Source organism: Mytilus californianus, unplaced genomic scaffold (genome assembly GCF_021869535.1).
Source record: "Mytilus californianus isolate M0D057914Y unplaced genomic scaffold, xbMytCali1.0.p SCAF_2, whole genome shotgun sequence".
Classification (NCBI taxonomy): Eukaryota; Metazoa; Mollusca; class Bivalvia; order Mytilida; family Mytilidae; genus Mytilus; species Mytilus californianus.
Genome location: NW_026262668.1, coordinates 90,839,891 through 90,863,968, shown reverse-complemented (window position 1 = coordinate 90,863,968; position 24,078 = coordinate 90,839,891). Strand labels below are relative to the sequence as shown.

General features: G+C 31.8%; 1 protein-coding gene across 1 annotated transcript; it reads right to left on the bottom strand.

Annotated features, from left to right (window-relative positions):
- Window positions 1-1,636: 1,636 nt before the first annotated feature.
- LOC127728458 (sodium-dependent glucose transporter 1A-like) lies at window positions 1,637-21,765 on the bottom strand. Its single transcript, XM_052235843.1, has 4 exons — window positions 21,651-21,765; window positions 15,666-15,939; window positions 12,095-12,380; window positions 1,637-4,508 (listed from the first exon to the last, which is right to left on the bottom strand). The coding sequence occupies exons 2-4, from the start codon at window positions 15,927-15,929 to the stop codon at window positions 3,193-3,195; spliced, it is 1,866 nt and encodes a 621-aa protein (XP_052091803.1). The 5' UTR covers window positions 15,930-15,939; window positions 21,651-21,765; the 3' UTR covers window positions 1,637-3,192.
- Between the last annotated feature and the right edge of the window lie 2,313 nt (window positions 21,766-24,078).

Sequence of the window (24,078 nt, the reverse complement as noted above, 5' to 3'; positions counted from 1 at the left end):
AAATGTAATGAATTGAACCCGTTATTATCTTCTTTTTTTTAATTTTCTTATATGTTACCAGCATAAGGATTCTACTCAACTTTTCTTTATATATATATATTATTTTCTTTTTTGGCAATTACTGTTTGTGATATTTAACTGAATCTGCTTTAAAACATACCTCAACTAAATTTCATTTTAGTTCTGATATATTTCATGAGTTAAAAGATGTGCCCAATAAAAGTCATTTGGATTGAATAAGAATCTTCTTGCAATGGCCAATTATATCAGTTGAATAATTGGTACTATTGTTTTTCACAAAGTGTTAAAATGTGTTAACATACATGTACTACTGATTCAAGAGAAACTTAAAGTACCACAAACAATATGATGAAAGACAATAACTCTTCTAGCCATGAAAATGTGCATTTACCACAAACCTGCTTAAAAAATCAGCTATGACCAGTCATTAAAAATGTAAAAAAAACCTATATAAAAAACTTTATAAAATTTGGAGATTGATACCTTTATTACTTGAATCATAAATAATACATCAACTATGATGATATACCCCAAATATGAGTAATGAAAAAAACAAAAAACTGTATGAAAATATAAATGCTCAACAACAAAACTAGTAAAAAACAGTGTTTGGTCCCTTGAGCCCATGGTGTCAATTGTCCAAAATCAATACACTAAATTCACTATGTTATTCACTATGTTAAACTTTCACAAGGACCACAAAACAAGAACAAAGTCATTGCATTCAAATCTGTTTTTCAACAGACAGATGACAACAACAGCACCAAATACCAGATCTAGAATACCATAAATTTTGTTGTTGTATACAAATAATTTTCACTTTATATTCTACAACTTGTAATTTTCAAATCCTATCAACATTTTAAAAAGTACAATACAGTGTAAATGCATAGACTTCATCTTTCATAAGTACAAAATACTGGAAATAAACTTCAATGCTGCATATAAATGGAATAGTAAATAGAATGGAATGAAAAAACGACTTCAATGAATAAAAAGTAAAAGATAAATACAGAAAGCAGATGCTCCTTGAACAGAACACCCACAGAAAAGTTTAACTTACATTTTATGACAGATGAATTATATCCATCTCAAAACAAAGCAATATTATCCTTAATTAATTTTACCATTTTTATTATCATTAATTTTGGATTTGACAATCATAATATCTGCTTTAACGTTTTGACAGTACTACTGTACTGTTAGTTCTTAATTTCAAAACATTTCAACCAGCACAAAGACGTCAGAATTATTTTGACTAAGTCATTTGCATGAAAAATCAACTTATTGGTAATATCACCGTATCACTGGTTTTCACCAGGGTGAGGGGGTCAAAATTCAATTTGCTGAATTCACTTGTGTGAAAAACTAGGCATATGCATAGAAAAATTTCAAGGAATATGTCTTTTTTTTAACCTCCACATTTGTACAGCAACTATCACAGATCTTTCCTATTATCCCTATAAACCAGATACTGACCCAGGAAATTTGAAAAAGGGGGACCCCCACACTAGGCAACGTTAAACTAAGGAGTGGGACAAGTAAAAAGTCTATGCATTAACCATATAATTAGATCAATAAGATGGGCCAAGGACCCTGCCCCATCCACCCCCCCCCCCCCCCCCCCTCTCCCCTAAATGTGCCTCTGTAAACAGGTTCGTCCATACTTCTTATAAAAATTTCTATCAAATTACCACCTCAAACAGGCATGTAAGTTTAAGTTGAACATCTCTTAGAGTCAGGCCATCTAGAGATTCTTACAAAATACCCTCATATGAATGGATTCATTTATTTTCATAGGTACCAATTTTCGGGGATTAAGGAAAACGTACATGTTTGTGGATATTTAATTTCATGGTTTTGCCGAAGTCTTTATACAAGCCTATAGAAAATTTGTTATCCGTTGAACATTTAATTTCGTGGTTCACCTGTACCCACGAAATCCACAAAAACTGGTATCCAACGAATAATTATGAATCCACAGTAACTCTAAACAGTTTAGCAAATTACTGTCTAAACAGGTACATCAATGGGATAGGTCTCAAGATAATACTGTTATCTCCCTTTGCCAAGGAAAATCTAAGTTGGGACAACAATAAAAAGAAAATAAGAGATAACTTATTTGTACAAATGTATTTAGAAAATATAGTTTTCCTCATTCTCTTGTGCTCAATATATTGTTGTCAAAAACACCATTGGCATATTTAACATAGAGGTAGACATGGTATGTATACATTGTATATGTACCTATACTGTAACACAAACTTAAGAAACTAAAGAACACATCCTTATGGCTAATAGAATTCTGGAGGAGGATCAAAAAACATAACAATTCCATCAATTAAAGTTACCTAGATTCAAATATTAGTTTCAATAGAATTTTTCTCCAAATCAAAAGTGTATTAATATAATAAAAATTTATCATAATTGGGACTATTTCCTATAAAAGTTTTGTCTAAAAAATATTTGATAATTTATCAGCACAATTATTCAGATGAACATTTTGATGAAAGGAGAATAATGGAATTAATCACTCATTTTTACATCTACTTTTACTGTCTTTCCAATTTTCCTTCATGAAAACTTCACTTTCTTATCAAGTTTTCTCACTTCATACATGACAAAAAGCATAACATACAAATATAAATCAATGTAAATTCTGTAATTTTTGCAATGTTCATATAATTGCAAAAGATTTCAGTTGAATAAGTATCCTATTAATTATTTAACATATTTTAAATCTGAGTGCACTGAAATCACATTAATTAATCTCACCTTTTTTTGTTTGTTGCTTATTAATTAGCAATCACAATATTAAATGAATGCAATCATTTCTGATTTTACAGTAAATTTACATGGTTATACAACATAACGATTTTACACTTATACCAGAAGGCTGGAATGCTGGAAGAGAGACAATGTACATGTATATTATATTCATATAAAAGAATTAAAAAAATCCACTGACATAAATTCTACAAATTTGTTGGTGATATGTATATAACATTAGAAATATAAGTCAAAAATAAAATTTCTATCACTATGGAAGACATCAACAAACTGGTAAAAAAGACAACCTTGCATAAAACACCACAAAATAAGCGGTGAAAGAAGAAAAAAAAAATGCTGCTTACAGACAGATCTTTGCTCCCAAAAAAAACAAACAGATCTTTAACATGAAGTGTCATTATTATTGAGTTGTTCATAACTTTTCTTTTTTTCTTCTTCATCAGCAAAAGCAATGCCAACTAAATTAGTTTCTGTTATTTCATTTTGACAATTTGTCCTATCTTCAAGGTCAAGTTCTTCATCTAGTAGACTTGCCACATCTGCTGGTTCCTCCTCATCACATTTGATCTCTACGACAACATCACGATAGGCAGTATACTGAGCATTCTTGATATATTTAGATAATAATAATGCTGATATAAATAATATAAACAACATCACACTCTCACCTAACAACAAATAACAAAACCACATGGGAGTCAGTTCATCCATAAGAAATCCTAAAATAATTGGATTTACCATCGTTCCACTTGAAGAACCGATTAGAAAAAGGGAGGCAACTTTACCAGTGACTCTCAGAACTTCAGCTTCTGTCCATGTAAATATTGTTGGAAAAATAATAGACATGGCAAGTCCAGCTAATGATGAACAAATCCATATTCCACCATGGTAAAATGCAAATGATGTAAAAAATAATCCAATAAATGAGACAATTAACAAAGAGCAGTACATAGTTATCATCCTAACAGGACTACAAAACTTAACAAGTAATATTCCAATAAATCGGCCAAAACCAAATGACGCCCAGTATATAGATGTAGCAAATGACCCTTGTGTTTTTGTCCAGTCCATCTGTTCTACACAAAAAGTTGTTAGGAATCCTGCAAAAGTGTCTTCAATTGCACTGTATGTTCCTATCAACAGGCACATATTTAGCAGCATCATGAATCTTGACATGCTTGTCATTTCTCTTTCATTTTTGTTTGCAGGCTTCTGAAAGCATGGTGAAAAATTGTTTTTCTTAGAACGGCAGTATGTGACCAAAAATGGCAGTGCTGCAGATAATGCTAAACCAGAAGAGATAAAATAGGCCACATAAATCATGGAATTCTGTGGCTTTACCCATTCTACTTCCTCTATTGTTTTTGACAATGTTTCATTTAAATATAATGATATGTTAGAATATCCATTTCTATATGATAATGGACTACTGTAGGCACTGTTTGTATAATTAACATCGTTCAAAGCATTGTCAATAGCACTAGTTTTAACAATATTGAATGGAGAAAGACTGCTGTTCACGACATTATCAGACATGTTAGAGACAGAGGTGATAACTCTTGGTTCTCTCTTTGGAGCAAGGAATGGAGCTGTTGCCAGAGGTGATAGAATCCCACCAAAAGCAAAACAAAAATGTAATGTCTGCATGAAAGATCTTCCGGTATCTCCCCATATGTAAACTAACTCTGCATTTCCAACTGAAATTAGAATAGCATAGTGTAAATATTTTAAGCATCTATATTGTCAACACTAAAACATTTCAATATGAAAATGCAACAAACTATAAATCTTGTTTTGTACTTAAATCAGGCTGTTAGTATTTTGTTTGAAATGTTGTACATTTTTTCATTTCAGGGCATTTAATAGCTTGCTATTGGATATTAGTTTTGCTTATTGTTGAAGGCTGTATGGTGACCTATAGTTTCTTACTTCTATATCATTAGGTTTCTGGTGGAGAGTTGTCTCATTTGCAATCATACCACTTCTTCGGATTTTTATAATGTAGAAATACATGATGTTAATAATATACAAGAGTTCACATGCGGACATGTCTCGCCTGCTTTACTGACCATTAGTTTTATCAGTGGCGGATCCAGAAATTTTCATAAGAGGGGGCCCTCTGACTGCCTAAGAGGGGGCCTGCTCCAGTCATGCTTCAGTGATTCCCTATATAATCTACCAAATTTTTCCCACAAAAGGGGGGGCCCGGGCCTCCTGGGCACCCCCCCCCCCCCCCCCCCCCCCCCCTAAATCCGCCTCTGTTTATGTTGAAAGTCTTAAAGGTAAAGATTTTACTTCAAGTATCACATAACTTTAACATTTTTAAAGATCCATGACAATGAGGTCAAGGTCAGATAAATCCTGTCAGACAGACATGTACACCTTACAATTGTTCCATACACCAAATGCAGTTGACCTATTGCTATTTGTATTTGAACAAGCATTCTGAGAGTATTGCATGGCAATACATAGTCCCCTACCGGGTAAAAATTCATTATACTGGAACAAAATGCTAACTTGTTCTATAACTTGTCATGGTGTAAACAAAAAGTAAATATCATGTCAATATCTTCAAGCATGACTAAAAACAGTGTGGAAAACTGATTATATAAGTGAATTTTCAAGTCCAAGGACCATAACTCTGCACAAAATTATTAGACCGAAACAAAAATTTGAACTTATCTATAACTTGTCATGATAAAATTATATACAAATTATCAATCAATATCTTATAAGCATGATGAAAAAAACAGTAGATATGATTAATAGTTCTCTAAAATTAGATATGATGTAATATAGTGTAAATCTATTTTCAAATTATAATCAAATATAATTAATAGTTCCAAATATTTGTTCTTTCATTTGTCACAAACTAATATAGATTTGTAACTTATCTATAAAATGTCAACAACTTTTATCTACAAAATGTAATGTATTGAAATATATACATTAATAAAAATAGATTATTATCTAATTAAAGGATTTCTCTTCATAATTTTTTTTTATATATATAGCATTCAGAAAATTAGTTTATACTAAATAACAAACAAACCTGCCAAAAAATTCTTCAAATAATTCAACAAAGAATGTCTTTTTAAAAATGAGTTATCTCCCTTTGTACAGAAATATGGTTTAACATAGTACTCTTACATTAGATATGGTCCAAATTATGGTCCATAACTCTGGACTAAATCATCAGACCGGAACAAAATTCGAACTTGATCTATAACTTGTCATGATAAAACTATATACCAAATATCAAATCAATATCTTCAAGAACGAAGAAAAAAAGTGTGGAAAGCTGATTTGCCGGACTGACAGATGGACAGACGGACGGAGTGCAAACCTAAAGTCCCCTTCGACTTCGTCGGTAGGGGACTAAAAAAAAGACTTAAACACAAAAACTTAACACTGACCAATGAACCATGAAAATGAGGTCAAGGTCAGATTGGTCAATGTCCCGAATGCGCCTCAAAGTGAGGTACTCAATAAAAAAATGGAGAATGTGTCCATGGGACACAGATGGTGCCCCTGCTTGCATATAATGTTATTAAGGGACATAACTCAAGAATGTTAACAGTGACGCAAATTGATCTGTGTTTTGAGGTAATAAGCATTGTGCATAAGTTTCATAACATTTGGTTGAGGCAAACTAAACAGAAACTTAATTTTGGGATGTACAGATGAATGAATGGATGGACTAACGGACAAGGGTAACACTTAATGCCCCCTCCGGCGTAGCTGTGCATAAAAACCTGTATGCAATGATATTTGACATGATGCTATTTTTGGTCATTGACTATGCTTTACCATTTGTGCTTTTTTGAAGAACAGAAGACTGTACAATAAAGATGTAAAAACATTGGAGTTATTAATAGTTTGTAAAGAACTGAATTTCCAGATAATTCAACTGTGTGAAAATAGGGACTTTTTCACTTGCTGAAACAGCATCAAGTGGGGCCTTTCAGGTTTCCCAATTTGTGAAAAATTTAATCTCATTTCGTACCTCGAAAATTTAACCACATCTGTGAAAATGTCTCAGCTTCGAAACGAGCCATCATACATATCCATGTTTATAATAAGGACAGACGAATGAAAGAAAAAGCTACCATTATTGCCTATGTGAAATGAATTGCACATCTTGACCCTATTGGGTCATTATCCCTAATGCGCCTCAAAGTGAGGTACTCAACTATAAATAGAAATAAAAAAACCTGTATGCAATGATATTGGACATGATGCTATTTCGGTCATTGACTGAGCTTCACCATTTGTGCTTTTTTGAAGAGCAGAAGACTGTAGAATAAAGATGTAAAAACTTTGGAGTTATTAAATGTTTGTAAAGAACTGAATTTCCAGATAATTTAGCTGTGTGAAAATAGGGACTTTTCACTTGCTGAAGCGGCATCAAGTGGGCCTTTCGGGTTTCCAGGTTTCCCAATTTGTGAAAAATTTAATCTCACTTCGTACCCCGAAAATTTAACCACATCTTTGAAAATATCTCAGCTTCAAAACGAGCCATCATACATATCCAAGTTTACAATATGGACAGAGGAATTGAAGAAATGGCTAGCCTACCATTGTCACCTATGTGAAATGAATTGCGCATCTTGACCCAGATGAAACTGACCAGACTGACATGAACCAGTGTTCTCCCCAGGCCGTTTTAGCGTCGCGGCACCGAGATGCTATATTTTTTCCCCGTGATGCTATAATAATTTCCGCGACGCTATAATTATTTTGAGGATGCTATTTTTCTTGTGTGTAAATCGCAAAACCATGTCCTAAATATTGAACTTTCATCTAATTACCGCTTGTGATCATAAAAGTTATATCACCTTTAATTGTAATCCCTTCAAGTTGGACAACAGAGACAATTAAGAGTGATTACATAGGTGTTAATTGTCCTTTGGGTGATAACTGAATGGATACGAATACCCCAAGCTGACACTTGTGACATGAATAATACCACGTGGTCCAATCGCAAATTTCGACATGGAGAAAATGTAATCAGAAAATCGAAAAACAATTCGAAATCTACGTTTGCATAATCCAAATTCAAAGATACAAACGATTTCTCTCTTTAGAAAAGAGGTTAGGTCGTATATTTTTACAACTTTTAAAAAATTACTTTCTTTCATTTCCGGTATAACTAGTTAATCGAGAGCGTATATTAAACTTTGATTTTGAGTTAAATAAGTTTGATACTTCTTTAGAAAGAGATCATAATTGGCTTAAGTAAATGTTTCATCCATTTAATGCATTAAAAGCGTCATATTCATTCCCAATTTCTTGTCAAGCATTGTTTATTTACGTAAATTTTTCTTCCTCCGCCATTGAAATATTTGTGTAAACTACAGATAGGAACCGGACCAGATATGACAAAATTCCGCATTTTTACGATAATAACTACAGATGCACAAATGGCACAGTAGACAGAAAAAAATGATCACAAAAGAGAAAACTTTTGCTAGATATTTAGTATTGTATATATACAGGTTGTACTATAATAAACCATTAATTCATTCATTCATTCATTTAGTTGAGTAGGTAGGGTAACTGGAACCACACATATATTTTTATTTGGCCCAAGAGGAAAAAAATAATTCTGTAACTATAAATGAATATAGAAAACATAAACTGAAACAACTGTTATCATGGTTAAAGTTTAATTGTATTCTCAGTTATGAATTGAACATTATAAACCTATATAACATAAAGGAAATAGACCATCGCCGCTACGCGTCAAATGACATTGAAAAAAATCAATTTATTTTTTTACGACAAATGTGATGCTATCCAAAATTTCTGGGGAGAACACTGATGAACCCCTTACAATCATTCCATACACCACATATAGTTGACCTTCTCCTCATAGTATCTGCGAAATGGACCTTATCACATAACTTTGACCTTGATCACTGATCCATGAAATGAATTCTAGGTCAGGTGAACCCTGTCTGACAGACACATAGACGTTGCATTATTATTACTCATAATACAATTACATGAAATTCACAAGACAAAAAAACTATTATTTTTTTTCAAACTCTCACTGAACCATGAAAATGAGATCAAGGACAATTGACAGACGGAAACTTCGTAATATAAGTATCTGCATACAAGGTATGAAGCATCCAGGTCTTCTACCTTCTGAAATATAAAGCTTTATACAAATAGTTTACATTGCCGCCACCGGATAGTAATCCCTATGTCTCGCATAATGAGACTTCGCAGGCGAGACAAAAATCAAAAGAAACATTTCTTACTATGTGTGTTTGCAAATTCATTTTCTTTCTATTGGCCAGTGTTGTATATTGAAATTAGTATGCAGACCATCTGACTTATTTGCTATATCATCTTGATGTGCCCTATGTGTTTCTAAATATCTGTACTGTTTCTGGAATAGTTTATAATTTGTTGATATAACCCTGCAGCTATATTTTTCAATGACAAATGTAGCATGATCGACATCTAAAAAAGATTTTCTCTTAAACCAGTGCTAGGGGCTGTCTTTAACCTGCAATGACGTGAGTTTTTTGCTCCAGACCTCATCACTATTAATTGGAAATAAAGAACAGCTATATAAGCAATGTTCCTCTGCTTTTGGTTTTTTCATTTAAATGCAGATATTTTGTATAATGAATTAATAAGCATATCCTTTTTTTCCCTTTAGACAGCCCAACTGGATAAAGTTGTTACATTTAATTTGTTAAAGGAAAATGTCTACAGGGAAGTTATTTTAATAAAAAAATTGTCAAATTTGCAACAAAAGTATACAGTATACAAGAGTGCACACGCTGAAATGTCTCGCCTTCTTTACTAACCATTGATTTTATGTTGATAGTCCTAAATATAAAGCTTTACTACAAGTAACACATAAACTTAACATGATCCAAGAAAATGAGGTCAAGGTCAGATAAACCAAACAAGAAATACATGTACACCTTACAATCATTCAATAAACCAAACATAAATGACCTATTGCTTACAGTTTCTAAGAAACAGTCTTAACCAAGAAAACTTAACATTGACCAATGAACCATGAACATGAGGTCAAGGTCAGATGAACCATGCCAGACAGACATGCACACCTTACAATCAATCAGTGTTCCAGCTAGCATGAAATGGAGGGGCGCCGCGCCCCGCCCCCGAAATTTTGCGCCCCTCTGCCTTTTTTAAGCGCCCCTGCGCCCCTCTGTGCCCTTTTGAAAAAAGTTTTAAAAAACGATCTTTTTTCCTCATATCGTCGCCATTTTGTTGAGTTCTTTATACACACACTTCATTAAGACAACAGATCAAAACTGTTGACACTTGTTACCTGTATATAATCACCTATTTGATTAGAGTCGATTACTTAATCAGGTGAAATTTACGACCCTGTCTTATCCCTTTGCCCGGAAGTACCAAACATCCAAGTTAAATGAATTGTTTTTTAACACCTGACGATGCAAAATAGAATTTATAAAATAAATGTGAACGATGTCCATTTCTATTGTATTTGTTATTTATAAAATAACGTTCGTTAAAAAAGAATCATTCCAATAGTATATTGTAAATCGTCAACACGCAAAATGCCGACGAAAAAAAGAAAAATTGACCAACTCGAAAATGACAAGAAGAAAATATCAAAGACTTGCCAGTCTATTACATCTTTTTTCAAGAATAATGACCATCAAAGGTAAAAAAATAATTTAATTCTTTACTTTTATGAAAAATCGAGAAGAAGAAAGGTTTCTATCAGATATCGCAATTGTTCTTCTATTGTTAATTCCGCCGATTACGGAGCACTCGAAAGTCCGATTTTTTTATCATTTTTCTTAAATTGAAATCCGTTTTGACTAACTTTCATATTGATATTATTAGATACGCTAAACATGAAATATACGGAGATGCTTGTTGAATTGATAATAAACTTTCAAAGTTGAATTAATTTATTATTGTGCCGATTACGGAGCTCTCGAAAGTCCGATTTTTGTATCAATTTTCTTATTGAAATCCGTTTTGACAAACTTATTGATATTATTAGATACGCTCAACATGAAATATACGGAGATGCTTGTTAAATTGATAATAAACTTTCAAAGTTGAATTAACAAACTTATTTGTTGAATTAATCTATTTCTCAAGATCGAAATAAAGACAATTGTCTCATTGGCACTCTTATTTAAATTCACAACCAAACCTACTCAATTTTCAATGTATGTAATAGTATATAGTATTTAACTTAGCTACATGCTTGCTAAAAATATGTCATTATGTGGTAATATTAAGTATTTGATTTTTTTCAGTGAGAACGCGCTAAAGTGCCCTTTTTTAAAAACGCGCCCCTCTATTTTCAAATCCTAGCTGGAACACTGTCAATGTATGCATTAAATATAGTTGACCTATTGCTTATAGTATCTAAGAAACAAACTTAACCATGAAAACTTAACATTGACCAATGAACCATGAAAATGAGGTCAAGGTCAGATGATACCTGCCAGACAGACATATACACCCTACAATCCTTCCATACAACAAATATAGTTGATCTATTGCTTATAGTTGAAGAAAAACAGACCAAAACACAAAAACTTAACACTGAGAAATGAACAGTGAAAATGAGGTCAAGGTCAAATAAAACCTGTGAGACTGACATGTACATCATAAAATATTTCCATACACCAAATATACAGTTGACCTATTGCATATAGTATTAGAAAAATAGACCAAAACTCAAAAACTTTACTTTAACCACTGAACCATGAAAATGAGGTCAAGGTCAGATGACACCAAACAGTTGGACATGTACACCTTACAATCATTCCGTATACCAAATATAGTAGACCTACTGCTTATAGTATCTGATATATGGACTTGACCACGAAAACTTAACCTTGTTCACTGATCCATGAAATGAGGTTGAGGTCAAATGAAAATTGTATGACGGGCATGAGGACCTTGCAAGGTACCCACATACTAAATATAGTTATCCTATTACTCATAATAAGAAAGAAATTAACATTACAAAAAATGGTGACTTTTTTTTCAAGTAGTCACTGAACCATGAAAATGAGGTCAAGGACAATGGACATGTGACAGACGGAAACTTCATAACATAAGGCACTATATACAAAGTATGAAGCATCCAGGTCTTCTAGCTTCTAAAATATAAAGCTTTTAAGAAGTTAGCTAACACCACGGCTGCCGGATCACTATCCCTATGTCTAGCTTTCTGCAACAAAAGTCGCAGGCTCGACAAAAAACCAATACTACAGCTTGCGTGATATTTTATACTAACCTGCATCAAGACTTCCACTAAACACTCCTTTTATCAAATGTATGAAAATCATCAACTCATACCTCGAACACCAAGGTATTATTGCTACTGTTACAGCATTTCCAAACACGGCAGTGAAAATCAGCAGTATTTTGTTAAATCTGTCAAATAAAATACCACTGGCTAGAGAACCAACTAAATATCCAACTGAGTGAGCGGTCATAAAGGCTGAGCCTTCCTCCAAACGAGTTCTAGTAATTATCTGGAGGTCAAGAAACGAAGGCCCAAACTGTCCTATTATCCATCCCTGAAATAAGAAAATGTGAGATTCTTAATTTTTGTATAAAAGTTCTCAAGTTTTAAATCACATTTTGGAAGGGTAATTACATCTGCTGACAAAGTATGATACTTCATTCAAAATGTACCATTCTGAACAGATAAGTTACATCTGATGGAGTATGATATCATAAAACCATTACAGCTATCAAAATCAATCTTTCATGTCTTAACACCAAAATTCTGAGTTTGTCTGCAATTTTAGGATTTAAAACCGTTTCCTATATTTTTTTTATATCATGGAACAGAAATTACTTTTACAAAAATTGTTTAGTAAACTGACTCAAAATTTTGGTCAGTCATAATAAGGAAAAGGTACTTGAAAAATAATGTATGTATCTCTTTCAATCTGGTGTTTTACCATAAAGATAAACTGGAGAAGAGACAGTATGGAAGATAGATAGAGAAACTAAAATAAAGTTTAATAACCTATCTTCTACACATGGACAACAGCTACATAAAGTCCACATCAACTAAATATAGATAACTAAATGTTTATTATTACATTTTTGTTACAAATACAGGAGCTGATATTTTGAACTGAAAGGGATGGTAAAGCTCATAAAAAGTTATTAACTAACTCAAACTGTACCAATATAAATCAGGACATATTTCTTCAATGATTGTCTTCTAACTTTTATAATGAATTTTATTTAAGAATTGAATGCTTCTTTTTATAATCTTATTGGAGTGTAAAAGCATTGACTGGAGCACATTCTGTATGTGCATTGATAGACATCACTGAAGATGATGTGTCTAATTTTGCTTAACAAGTGTTGTTGGATTTCTGTTTTATTAACATTTACACCTACGTGTACATCTCCTTTTACCAATTTATGAACCACAATACTGAAAGCCTTACTTGTTTTACAAGTATTGTATTTTAAGATATATATGTATTGTTATTGTAGAATAATCTCGTTTTTTTTTTTTTATAAATATGCTATATAGTAATGTAACAAGCTTTTACATCATATAAAAGTCTGAAAACATTATGAATAAAGTGTAGTGACCTATGTAGTTAGCTAGCCCAAAATATAGGAGTGCAGCTGCCCAATGCAAATATTTTTTGGAAGGAAAATAAATTACTTTTACATGCCAAAAATCATCTGTTCAATTATCTGATGGAAAAATCTTTTTCAGCCCAAAAATACTAGTAATCCACCAAAAATACATAAATATAATCATAATTTCATATTTTTTTCTTACATGATTATGTCCTCCATTATCAGACAAGAAACCATGCTAATGGGTTCTAACTTCTACACCTCAAAACTGTGCCCATCTATCCTTAAATCCTAGTAAAAACACTGATGTGTGACTTTAGATACAGAGATAATCAAGCACAAAAACATTTAACCAGAACTGATCCAAGATTATTGATTAATTTGAAAAATTAATCAATAGATTCAAAGTCACATTTACTCTAGGTACATGCATGAAATGATTACCTATTTCATTTATTTTAAGTGACAAGAAAATGAGTGGTACAATGTTTATCATATATTGTAGTTTTCAGAAAAACATGCTTCAATCAGTTTTTTATGCATAATGAAATAATTGTAATCATTTGTATTCATGCCAAATGAATTGCATTTAATTTTATAAAACTAGCCTGTCTCGACAGTCTCATACACACATTTGACCAATGTCTAATTCCTTCTTTATCAGATTATATAAAAAAAAAACAGGAAAACTTGAGTCCAGATTAATATCACAAAAAAGAACAGTAATTATATAACTATCGTGATGGTTAGAAAAACAACATCTATGCATGCTTTCAAAAAAGTTTCAATCCATGCTAATGTATTCATATAGCTGCTTTAGGTGTTTTGACATGGAATTGGTAAACAAATTCTATCTGGTTTTAAGACAATTTAAGAGATTATGTTCTGTGAAAGGATATAGCTTTTCAAGATAATGCATGTATTTGTGTTCAATCATTAATTTCAATATAAATTCAAGGAGATTACAAATATCTTTCCAGAAATCCTTCTGTATAGTTTTTGTGTGGTTAGCTTTATACAATAACCAATATACAGCAATGTACATGTATAACTTTACAGCTTCTTAACATGTTTACTCATACTACATTCTAGAGAAAATGTACAACATTTACATGCATATCAAATTGGAATTATTTCTTACTTATGTTTTATTTAGAATCCATGTAATCTGAAAATGGATCGAAAACATTTTAAAATAATAGTTTGTGTTAAACATGTTAAAGGAGTAATTGCAGGCAGTTAAAAATTTGAAATCTTATATAATTATATTTAAATGACCTATATGTTACATGGGACTAAAAACTGCTAAAAGCCCAGAACTCATCTGAAATGGATAAGCAGTGATTTCTTGCAAAAGATCAAACCAAAATTACCAAAAAGAAGATCAATAGATGGATGAGATGAGGATTCAACACCTGCCAATATTGTAGAATAAATCTAGCAACATTAATAACGACATGAGTGTGTACATATTTGCTTTCTAGTAATAACTGTTTTATGTTCCTATATAACCTATAATGCAACAAGCACTTATTTCTGCCATTAAGCAGAGAAATGCATTTCTTTTTTTGTTTTAAAGGTTTAACATATATGTAATAATGAAGTGCCTTGTGTTGTGTTCTTGAACAAAAGAAAAAAAAATAAATTGATGTGCAAATAAATCTTTGTACATATCACTAAAATGGGCTGTTGAATGAAGACATCCTTATTTAATCACACAAAAAGGAAATTAAAAAAAATTGCTATCAATATTTACATTAAGATGATTAAGGTAACAAAAATATTCTTTGAAGTTTGTGTGTGTACTGCCTTGGGTGTAAAATGATTGACACACCACAAAAATTTTACCTGCAAATCGCACAAAGTAATCACTTGTATACCACCTGCAGGTTAATGATCATTTTATGACTTTTCTCTTTGCAATGAAAAGTGGTTGTTGAATTTATATGCTTATTTTACAATAAAAAACACTGTAAATGCAATTAAATGTACATAAATCATGTGCAAGACTACAGATTTAAATCTTTTAGCTAACTTTGTTTAGAAAATGTTTTAATTGTAATTCAGTCATTTGGTATATTGAGTGGCTAAAACAAATCTTAAAATTCAAAATCTTCATATAAAGATGATTGAATTATAAAATTTCTACCCAGCTTAATAATGACTAAGCCCTCATATAATGATAAACAATGAGTTCTTTAGAGTTAAAATATAGTGGTTTTATACATGTATGCATAAAAAAATCTTACCAGATTTACAAAAGACCAGAAAAGACAGAGTGTATGCAGGAACTTTGCCCTGTATACCTTATCTGTCCTCCATTTTTCACAAAAACTTTTCTTTACTACTATTTCTTCTACAATATCTGACTTTTCTTCAAATGAAATGTCGTCTGTTGAAGGGAGATTTGGCATAGTATGGCTGGCAATTTCTGCATCAATCTGTTCCAATGTTTTTCCATTTTCAACTCCATTTGTATATTTAACAGGAATGTGTACATGTATATTCTTCATTATGTTATACCTGAAATGTATTAAGTCAAAATATTTTTATAAGACCAGGCAAGTAATCATTGTGCAAGTCTTTATTATTATTCCAACATTCTCACTACCTTTATATATGTATCAGAATAATCCTCCTTCATTTGGTAGCATGGTTTTACTATTTCTTGTGATGATGTACATATTCTGTAAATACATTGCACAAGGTCATGCTTTTCGCAAGACTATTAATGTCATCTTAACACTAAATCCATTAGATGTGTGCTGATTCTCATTCATATTTTATTCAGGGAAAACATGGTTTGTTTATTAGTTGAAATCAACTTTGGTTATACTCTTGGATTGGTACTTTGAGTTTACTGCCTTTTGTTGTGCTTCATGTTGATCTGATAAGTCAAGTTTTTACAAATGATTTTTACAGTATGCTCTTATGTTGTGCTGTTACATCACTGTCCCAGGTTAGGAGAGGGTTGAGCACACACAAACATGTTTAACTTGTCACATTCTTTATGTGCCTGCAAATTCAGGGTTGTTGTTGGTTTGTTGTCTGCCATATTTTCTTTTAGTTTATTGTTTTAATGTAAATCTTCTCTTTTGAATTCACATTTTGTCATGCTGGGGTCTTACAATATGGTATGGGTTTTGCTCATTATTGAAGGGTGCACAGTGACCTATAGTTTTTTACATTCTCATCCTTTTCTCTCTGGTGGATAGTTACTAATACATAACATATTTATTAAAAGCTTTGTATATTACATAAAAACAAATTGTGTACACCAAGATACATGTACATGTCTTGTACGTTTGGCCTGATTTTATCAATATTGAAAAAAAAGCTGATGGACTGTATGATATATAAAATATTACTCAATTACATGTACACATTTTAAGATCTGCTAAAAAGCTTGTCTATTATCAAATGTCTATCCTTAGTACTTCATCTTCTATTGACCTTATTACAAATTTCAACATTGGCAATATATAAAATTTTCAAAGTCACAAGTGTATCCAGTTATATTGATCTCATCAAAATCTTGAACGTGTAAACTATGCAAAGATTTCAGTCAAAAGACTAACACGGGAAATATTGGTTCAAACATCTATATAATAAACTGTTGACATAGAAACATGTCTTGTCTTTAAGTAAATTTTTATGGTATATTGCAAATGTTAAAATTAAAATGGCTAAAAAAAATGTAATCAAAAACTAAAATTTTATGTAAATTATTCTTCCCAAAACTTAAATACAATGGACCATAAAACAGTGGCAGGATGTTAGGTCAAGGGGTGTTTATACTAAATCACGTGCAAATGGAAATAAGGTCTTTTAATACTATTGCAAGTTTGCAACTAAAATGTACATACTAAATATTACTTTTTTTATTAATGACAGGTTGAAGTAATCAAAAACAAAAACCATATTTTTCCAAAACCAGATGTTGACCTGACAGTGGTAAAGCTCAAAACAGGGACACAATAGGTGAATACTTTTATCAAGCACCATTGAGTTCAAATAGTTCTTTTCACATTATTTCTTCAAGAAAATACTTAAGATGAACGTCAGATAAAGGTACATGTATAAAATGATATTTTTACCACTTTGCAAGATTTTGGATACACCAACTCCACACACTTACATGTAAGCAACGTGGTTCTGTCCTTCGCTTAAAAACGTTTTCAATTTAATCATTTTTTAAATCATCTTGATAGTCTAATTACTTTTGCTTTAGTTATTTAGATGCAAACCAGAAAATTATTAACTTCAAATAGATAGATTGATGTCGGGTACAAAATATTTTACCTCTCAGAAACAGTTTAATCTCAGCTGTCAAACAGTATTAGTAAAGAGGCAGTATTAAAGTATTCACAGAAAAAAATGCCAGTGCAAGACAAAAAGATCTCCAAAACCTCAACTTTTTCAATTGTTACAATTCTTTATGGACAATTTAACATTTCGATAAGGTAATTCATCAATCCTGAAATAGAATAGTGACATCCAAGGGAGCAGACATCCTTTTTTCTGATTCTATATATTTTATATTTTATCTGAGAGTATTGTCAAGTGGAGAGTCTTAAAAAATCTCATTTCACTGGACAACACTCAAAATCAAATCTATAGTTTAGCAGGTTTACAAAATAGGTTATAATCTAAAGTCAGAAATATATCATTGAGAAAGAAGGTGGTATAAGAGTCAATACAATTATTTCTTCCTGGTCACTGAAATGGGAAAAATGTATTAAATTTAAAGTCTTTCAAAATTTTGTTTATTTTATTAATTAATGAATGGGGTGATAATCTGTTCACTTTAGAGCAGACTTTGTAATGTCTCTGTTATGTCAAAATTGATCTATTTGATCCTACAAATGTACATTTTGTAAATCATACATCATGTACATGTTGGGCAAAATAAGATATACAATGTATGAACCTTCACCAACAAAAATTTTACCCACATGAACATCTTTGCACATGCATGTATAAGACATATTGAAGCATATTATTTTTTAAACCGATAGAGTTGTCTAGAACAGGACACCTTCAAAGGTCTCCTTATGATTCACACAACCTGTATGTTTGGTCCCTTAATGTGGAATATGATTCCACAACTGGATGGCTAAATAAATAAACTTAGAAAGGACAAAACATGTGAAAGGAAACAGGATCACTCCTCATCTAAGAAAACAATATTAATGGGAACTTTAATCTTACAAAATATTTCATTAAGTTTAAATAATTTTTTTAACTCTTAATTTTTCATGGTCATACCAAAACTTGATTTTTTTTTATTAACACCTTCCAACAGAAAGTTAAAGAATATCGAAATTAATGCCTGTCCATTTTTGTTTGATGACAGGATTGAAAAGAAGAACAAATATAATAACCAGATTTCCCTGACAATACACATAAATGTCTACATAATAGATATGTTTTCTTTCTACATTCTACATGCTGGTTTTTGTAACTGATAATTTACTAAAGTCATTCATACCTGCCAACTTTTGAAAATCCCAATGGGGTTTAAGTGCGTGACGACAATTTCAAAGGTTACAATTTTTGCAGTGTCTTTTGCACGCGCTGTTTTGTGCTATAAAAAAAAGTGTCATATCTTTTTTTTATATGGTATATATACTGATGATGACCTTATAAGCCTTTTTCTTATCTTTATTTGCATGATTCTAGTACTTAAATTATTGTGAAGAAAAGATGAACATGTAGTTAGAATACTAGTATATATTATTTTCTTGTGTAGGAATATTCAAAGTGATTGTTGACTTTTCCAATTTAAAAATATGCACAAAGAAGGACATTTATCTGATTCCTTGTGAAAAATAAAAGATAGTACATTGTACTTTAAATAACTTTACAAGAATGACAACACTGTATGATCTGTTACAATAAGTGTAATGTCCATAAGCTACTATTTATTATGTTTATGGTAGTACTGCATCTTTGAATTTTGTTAATCAGCCATCTTTTCTTCTTAACCTGTGTAAGAACCTTCTAGCAGATGAAAATTCATCTGCCATGATCACAATTTTCATAATTCTGACATACAGACAGAGGAATACAACTCAAATATTCCAAACAAGTTAAAAATTTAGCATGTTTGCAATGCCCAATGATCATGAAAAACAACGATTTTGATTGGCTGATCACAATTGTCTTCCCTTGGGAAAAGTTCAAAATCAGGAACAATCATTTTTTCAAGTAGATTTCACAAAATCGTGTTTAAGAGCTTTTTTCACGATCACAATAGTGTAATTGTGACAGGGGGTCAAAATCGTGTAGTTCACGCCTAAGTCATGAAACTTGACAGGCCATTATGATAAAAAAATATTTTAATGTAACAGACTTAACCAGTCTCACTCATTATCAGCAAGAAGACAAATTTAGCATCAACAATAAATTTATTTAAAAAAGTGAATGATTAATTGTTTTATAAAGTTTCAAATTGTGTTGCTATTAAAATTTTGCACTGATTTTCTATATATATTAATTGTAACATAAACAATCATGTTCAGGTTTTCCAGTATTGTTTTTAGTGAAAAATATATATGAAACATGGTCTTACCAAAATTGCCATGACTGCTATTTTTAAGTAACAATTATATTTTCCATTTGATGTCAAATTTCTTTTCTTGTTGCTTAATCAGGACATTATATTAGTCTTCTTGTAGCTAATTGGGGATACATGTACATATACTTTGTACCTGAGCTGCATTTAACAATTTTTCTGTTAAATAAATAAAACCTATTTACACACTTTCGGGACGCGACAGCCATACTTCCACGTCGTCCATAGGATGTGTCGGCCATACCGTCGCACCGTCCATACCTTGTAAAGATGTATCGTCCATACTTTTAAGTATTTTTTTCCATTGTGGTTATAACATAAAATATAATAATACAACAGGTATTTTTTCATAGTTATAACATAAATATGATTTTGTAGTATTCATTATGTACAAGTTTGCGGGTTTGACTGAAGTGTCAGTATAGATGTCGACTATATATCTATTTTTACTTCTGTACATCTGCTGTTCAACAAGACAAGAAGACTCATAGAAGACTGGTTTTAAGTTAATGCTATTGATAATTCATCCCTACTATGACTTTGAAAATTGATTTACAGCTTTTTAACAGAGAGTAGAAACTAAACAGCATATTCCTGTGCAGTACTGCATACCATATTTTATTCTCGTAAGAACAGAGAATTTCTCTACCAAATCAGTATGTTTGTCTCTGCTGGAACTCAGCTTTGGTGCTGTTGTTTTTATAGTGATCTCGTTTTGTATTTCCTTTACAATTTCTTGACAAAAGCATAATTAATACTTGATCATCAAAGAAATGATAATAAGCAATTAATAATCTTCTTAAATTTTAAAATTAATCATTATTTGATTACTTAGTTTTATACTTCCAAACTAAACTTACTGTTTTAACTATGACAGAAATTAATCTCCCATTTTGGATATTCATTTTCATTTGTTTTATTTTTTCAGTTTGTTTTAAGCAAGTAATTAAAAATTCATTTAGAAAATAATATAAATATTTTATTAGATAAAGCAAATTTATATATGATATATATGATGGCAACTGTGTATAACATATAAAAACATGGCAAATAATGTTACTACAGCATAATATATTTAGGATCATAATACTGTATAAATAAAATAAAAATAACGATAGACTACAGGTCTTCACAAAGTATGGACAATGTTGTCCTATGGCTGATACATATTTTCAAGGTATGGACGATACATCCTATGGACTACGTGGCAGTATGGACGTCGCGTCCTGCATCGATTTACACATTGCAAGTTTAATGGCTGTATGTGTAAGTAGTGACAGCTGTCCCTCATCACAATCAATGATATTTTTTAAAATTAAAATGGTTAAAGAACAGACAAAAGAATGTCTTGCTACATTTACTTTATTCTGCATGGCACAATTTCATTGACATGATAATTGTCAGGACAAAATCATATCATTCTTGATAATGACTGTCCAATTCAAGAATGATTCCAGCTGACGTTTAAAAAATCTAAGTACAAAAAATTAAAAAAAAACGAAATTTATACAGAGACATATAATTTTGTACACGATCTACAGGTAGGGAAGCAGTTCAAGAACAAAGCCTGTCCTGAAGATTTGTGCTGTTTTATCAAAGTGAAATTTATTTTTGTGATATAAAATACTTGACACAAAAACAAAACGTGAAAGCATACCTTTACAGTTTCGTTAGCGTTTTCATTTACTTGATCTGTGAATATCCCCACTTTCCTTGCGATTTCCCATTGCTCGGAATTTTCAGAGTTAATGTCCTTGATCTTCCGGAAGTGTCACAACTCGTCCCTTACAATTAGGGACCAATCCGTCCCTTAGGATTCAGGGACCAAGGCGTTGTGTAGTGACGCGAAGCAACAATCTCAAACTTGGACAAACTTGATCCATGAAATTACTCGATATTTCTTACCTTTTATTTTTAAAACAATATAGATTTGAGTATAATATAAAATAGATTTTAAAAAATGCAATTTACAGAAATGGAATACTATACATTCGACTGAGAACTACTACTGGTCTTGTACGTACGTCTATATATTTCCAAAATCCACTAATTTATAATCATTTTATCTGTTGATTCTTCTCACAATAAAAAAATCTAAACATCTAAGATGCTAGTATAAAAAGAAGGAGATGTTGTATGATTGACAACGAGACAACTGTCCACCAAAGTTCAAATGAAGTGGATGTAAGCAATTTTAGGCAACCGTACGGCCTTCAACAATAGAAAACCCATACCGTATAGTCGGTTATAAAAAAGCCCCGACATGTAAAATATGAAACAATTCAATTGAGAAAACTAATTAACGGCCTAATAATTAACTACATTTATACAAAAAGAATATTTAATGGCTCATGGCGGGCGGAAGTGTTTAATTTGAAAACTTTTAAAATTTGCTATAGGGGTTGACACGAAACACATAATCATACATATAGGTTAGGCCTGTATCGCTGAACTGATGTTTTGTTGCACAATTCTTAACTTTACACCTTTGCTTTGTGTGGGACACCGGAGAAAATTTATATATAATCTTGAAATTCAACTTCGTCAAATTTTATGGAGTTCCCTATTTATTTTCTCCCAAAATTTGGACATTTTATCATTTCTTTTGGACATTTTGTATCTGACAAAGACAACTTAAGAATTCAATATATGCAAACATTTCTAGCCGTCAGTGAAATTGGGTCTCAGTGGACCAGTAGAATAACCTGCCTGGCTGTTAGATTTTATAGTCAGTGTAGATAACATGCGAATCCTGAAATACCATTTTTACTGTATTTGTCATGTATTTCTGATGTAGAATGATAAATAAACAGACGACAAATTGATGAATTTTGAATAAAATAAGAAATGATATATCAAATGTTTTGTTATAAAAAAAAAATCAGCATACAAGTAAGAGATGCAGACGTGTTTCTCAGTATCGCGCCTACAGCAATCCAGGTGCTAAATTGATACACAAATAGGTAAATATTAAGAATATTTCTCGAACAGAGCGTGCAGTAGATTTAAAAGCAGCTGTTAAGTTTTATTTTCAGGAAAATATATCTTTGAACACAACCATATATATTGTATACCTTAAAACAGGTTTAGTTATTCAGTTTGTTGATATTGAGTTAAAATGCCAGTATGATGCTTTCGTTAAGCGATTCATGTTTACTGTCGAATAATGATACAATACTTTCATTATCACTGTAGGGGCGATTTATTTCTATTGTATATGCGATGCATTTTTATAGTAGGAATCTTATTCATTTTCATCATATAGAATCAATTTAGCCGACTCGCTCAAACACTATATAATTTCAGAAGGAGTTGATTATGCTTACTTTGTGATTGGAAGTTCAAAGAATTACAAAAATGAAATCTGTAAAAATAGAATTTATTGCTAAAAAATATTCAATTCTATTTTTCTAATAAGTCGTTTGGATAAATGTGTAGGGTAAACTTTATCCATTCCAAAGACATTTCATCATTGAATACACACACCTTTATTGGGGCATCCAGGGGGTTCCGAGGGTTGGAACCCACATTTTCAAAATGGCTGGATCCGCGCCTGACCTTGGACACTGTTAATCGCACCCATTGCCACCGAAAACTCTGCTTAAGTTTCCGGTTAATCTGCTTTAGGTTTCAGTAGTAGTATATGACCATTTATAGTCCCCCAAAAACCCGTGGCGTTATGGCTGAACCATCTTTGAACAGACCCGCCCCTTTAACCTTTTCGATATTTCCCCCTTCCCCATCCTGATAAGGTAATAACCAGAAATGACGTTAATGGAAAGAGTTGACGCTGGAATCGTTAATCGAGATACCATTTAAGGAAAACGTGGCCTCATTTGGGCACAGGAACTCATCACAACCGTGCAATCAGAACAGAGGGTTTTCGAATACAATTTGAAGAATGAGTAATTGTTCCTCATGAACACCCGACTCTATTTGGTCATCGAGAGACCGATGACTCACATCTGATACGTGGGAGCCTTACCACCCTGTTCAGTTGCAACCTATGTCGACGCGGAGAGAATCTTCGCTCGATACGTAAAGGTAAAATTCATCCATTGTTTATTTACAAGTTTTGCTTCGGC

Excerpts from the sequence above, each read along its gene's own strand:
- LOC127728458 (XM_052235843.1), bottom strand. The coding sequence starts at position 15,929 with ATGAAGAATATACATGTACACATTCCTGTTAAATATACAAATGGAGTT. Across the intron at positions 12,381-15,665 it reads TCTGGTCTTTTGTAAATCTG|GGATGGATAATAGGACAGTT; the intron begins GTAAGATTTTTT and ends TTCTTATTTCAG. Across the intron at positions 4,509-12,094 it reads TAGTGGAAGTCTTGATGCAG|TTGGAAATGCAGAGTTAGTT; the intron begins GTTAGTATAAAA and ends TTCTAATTTCAG.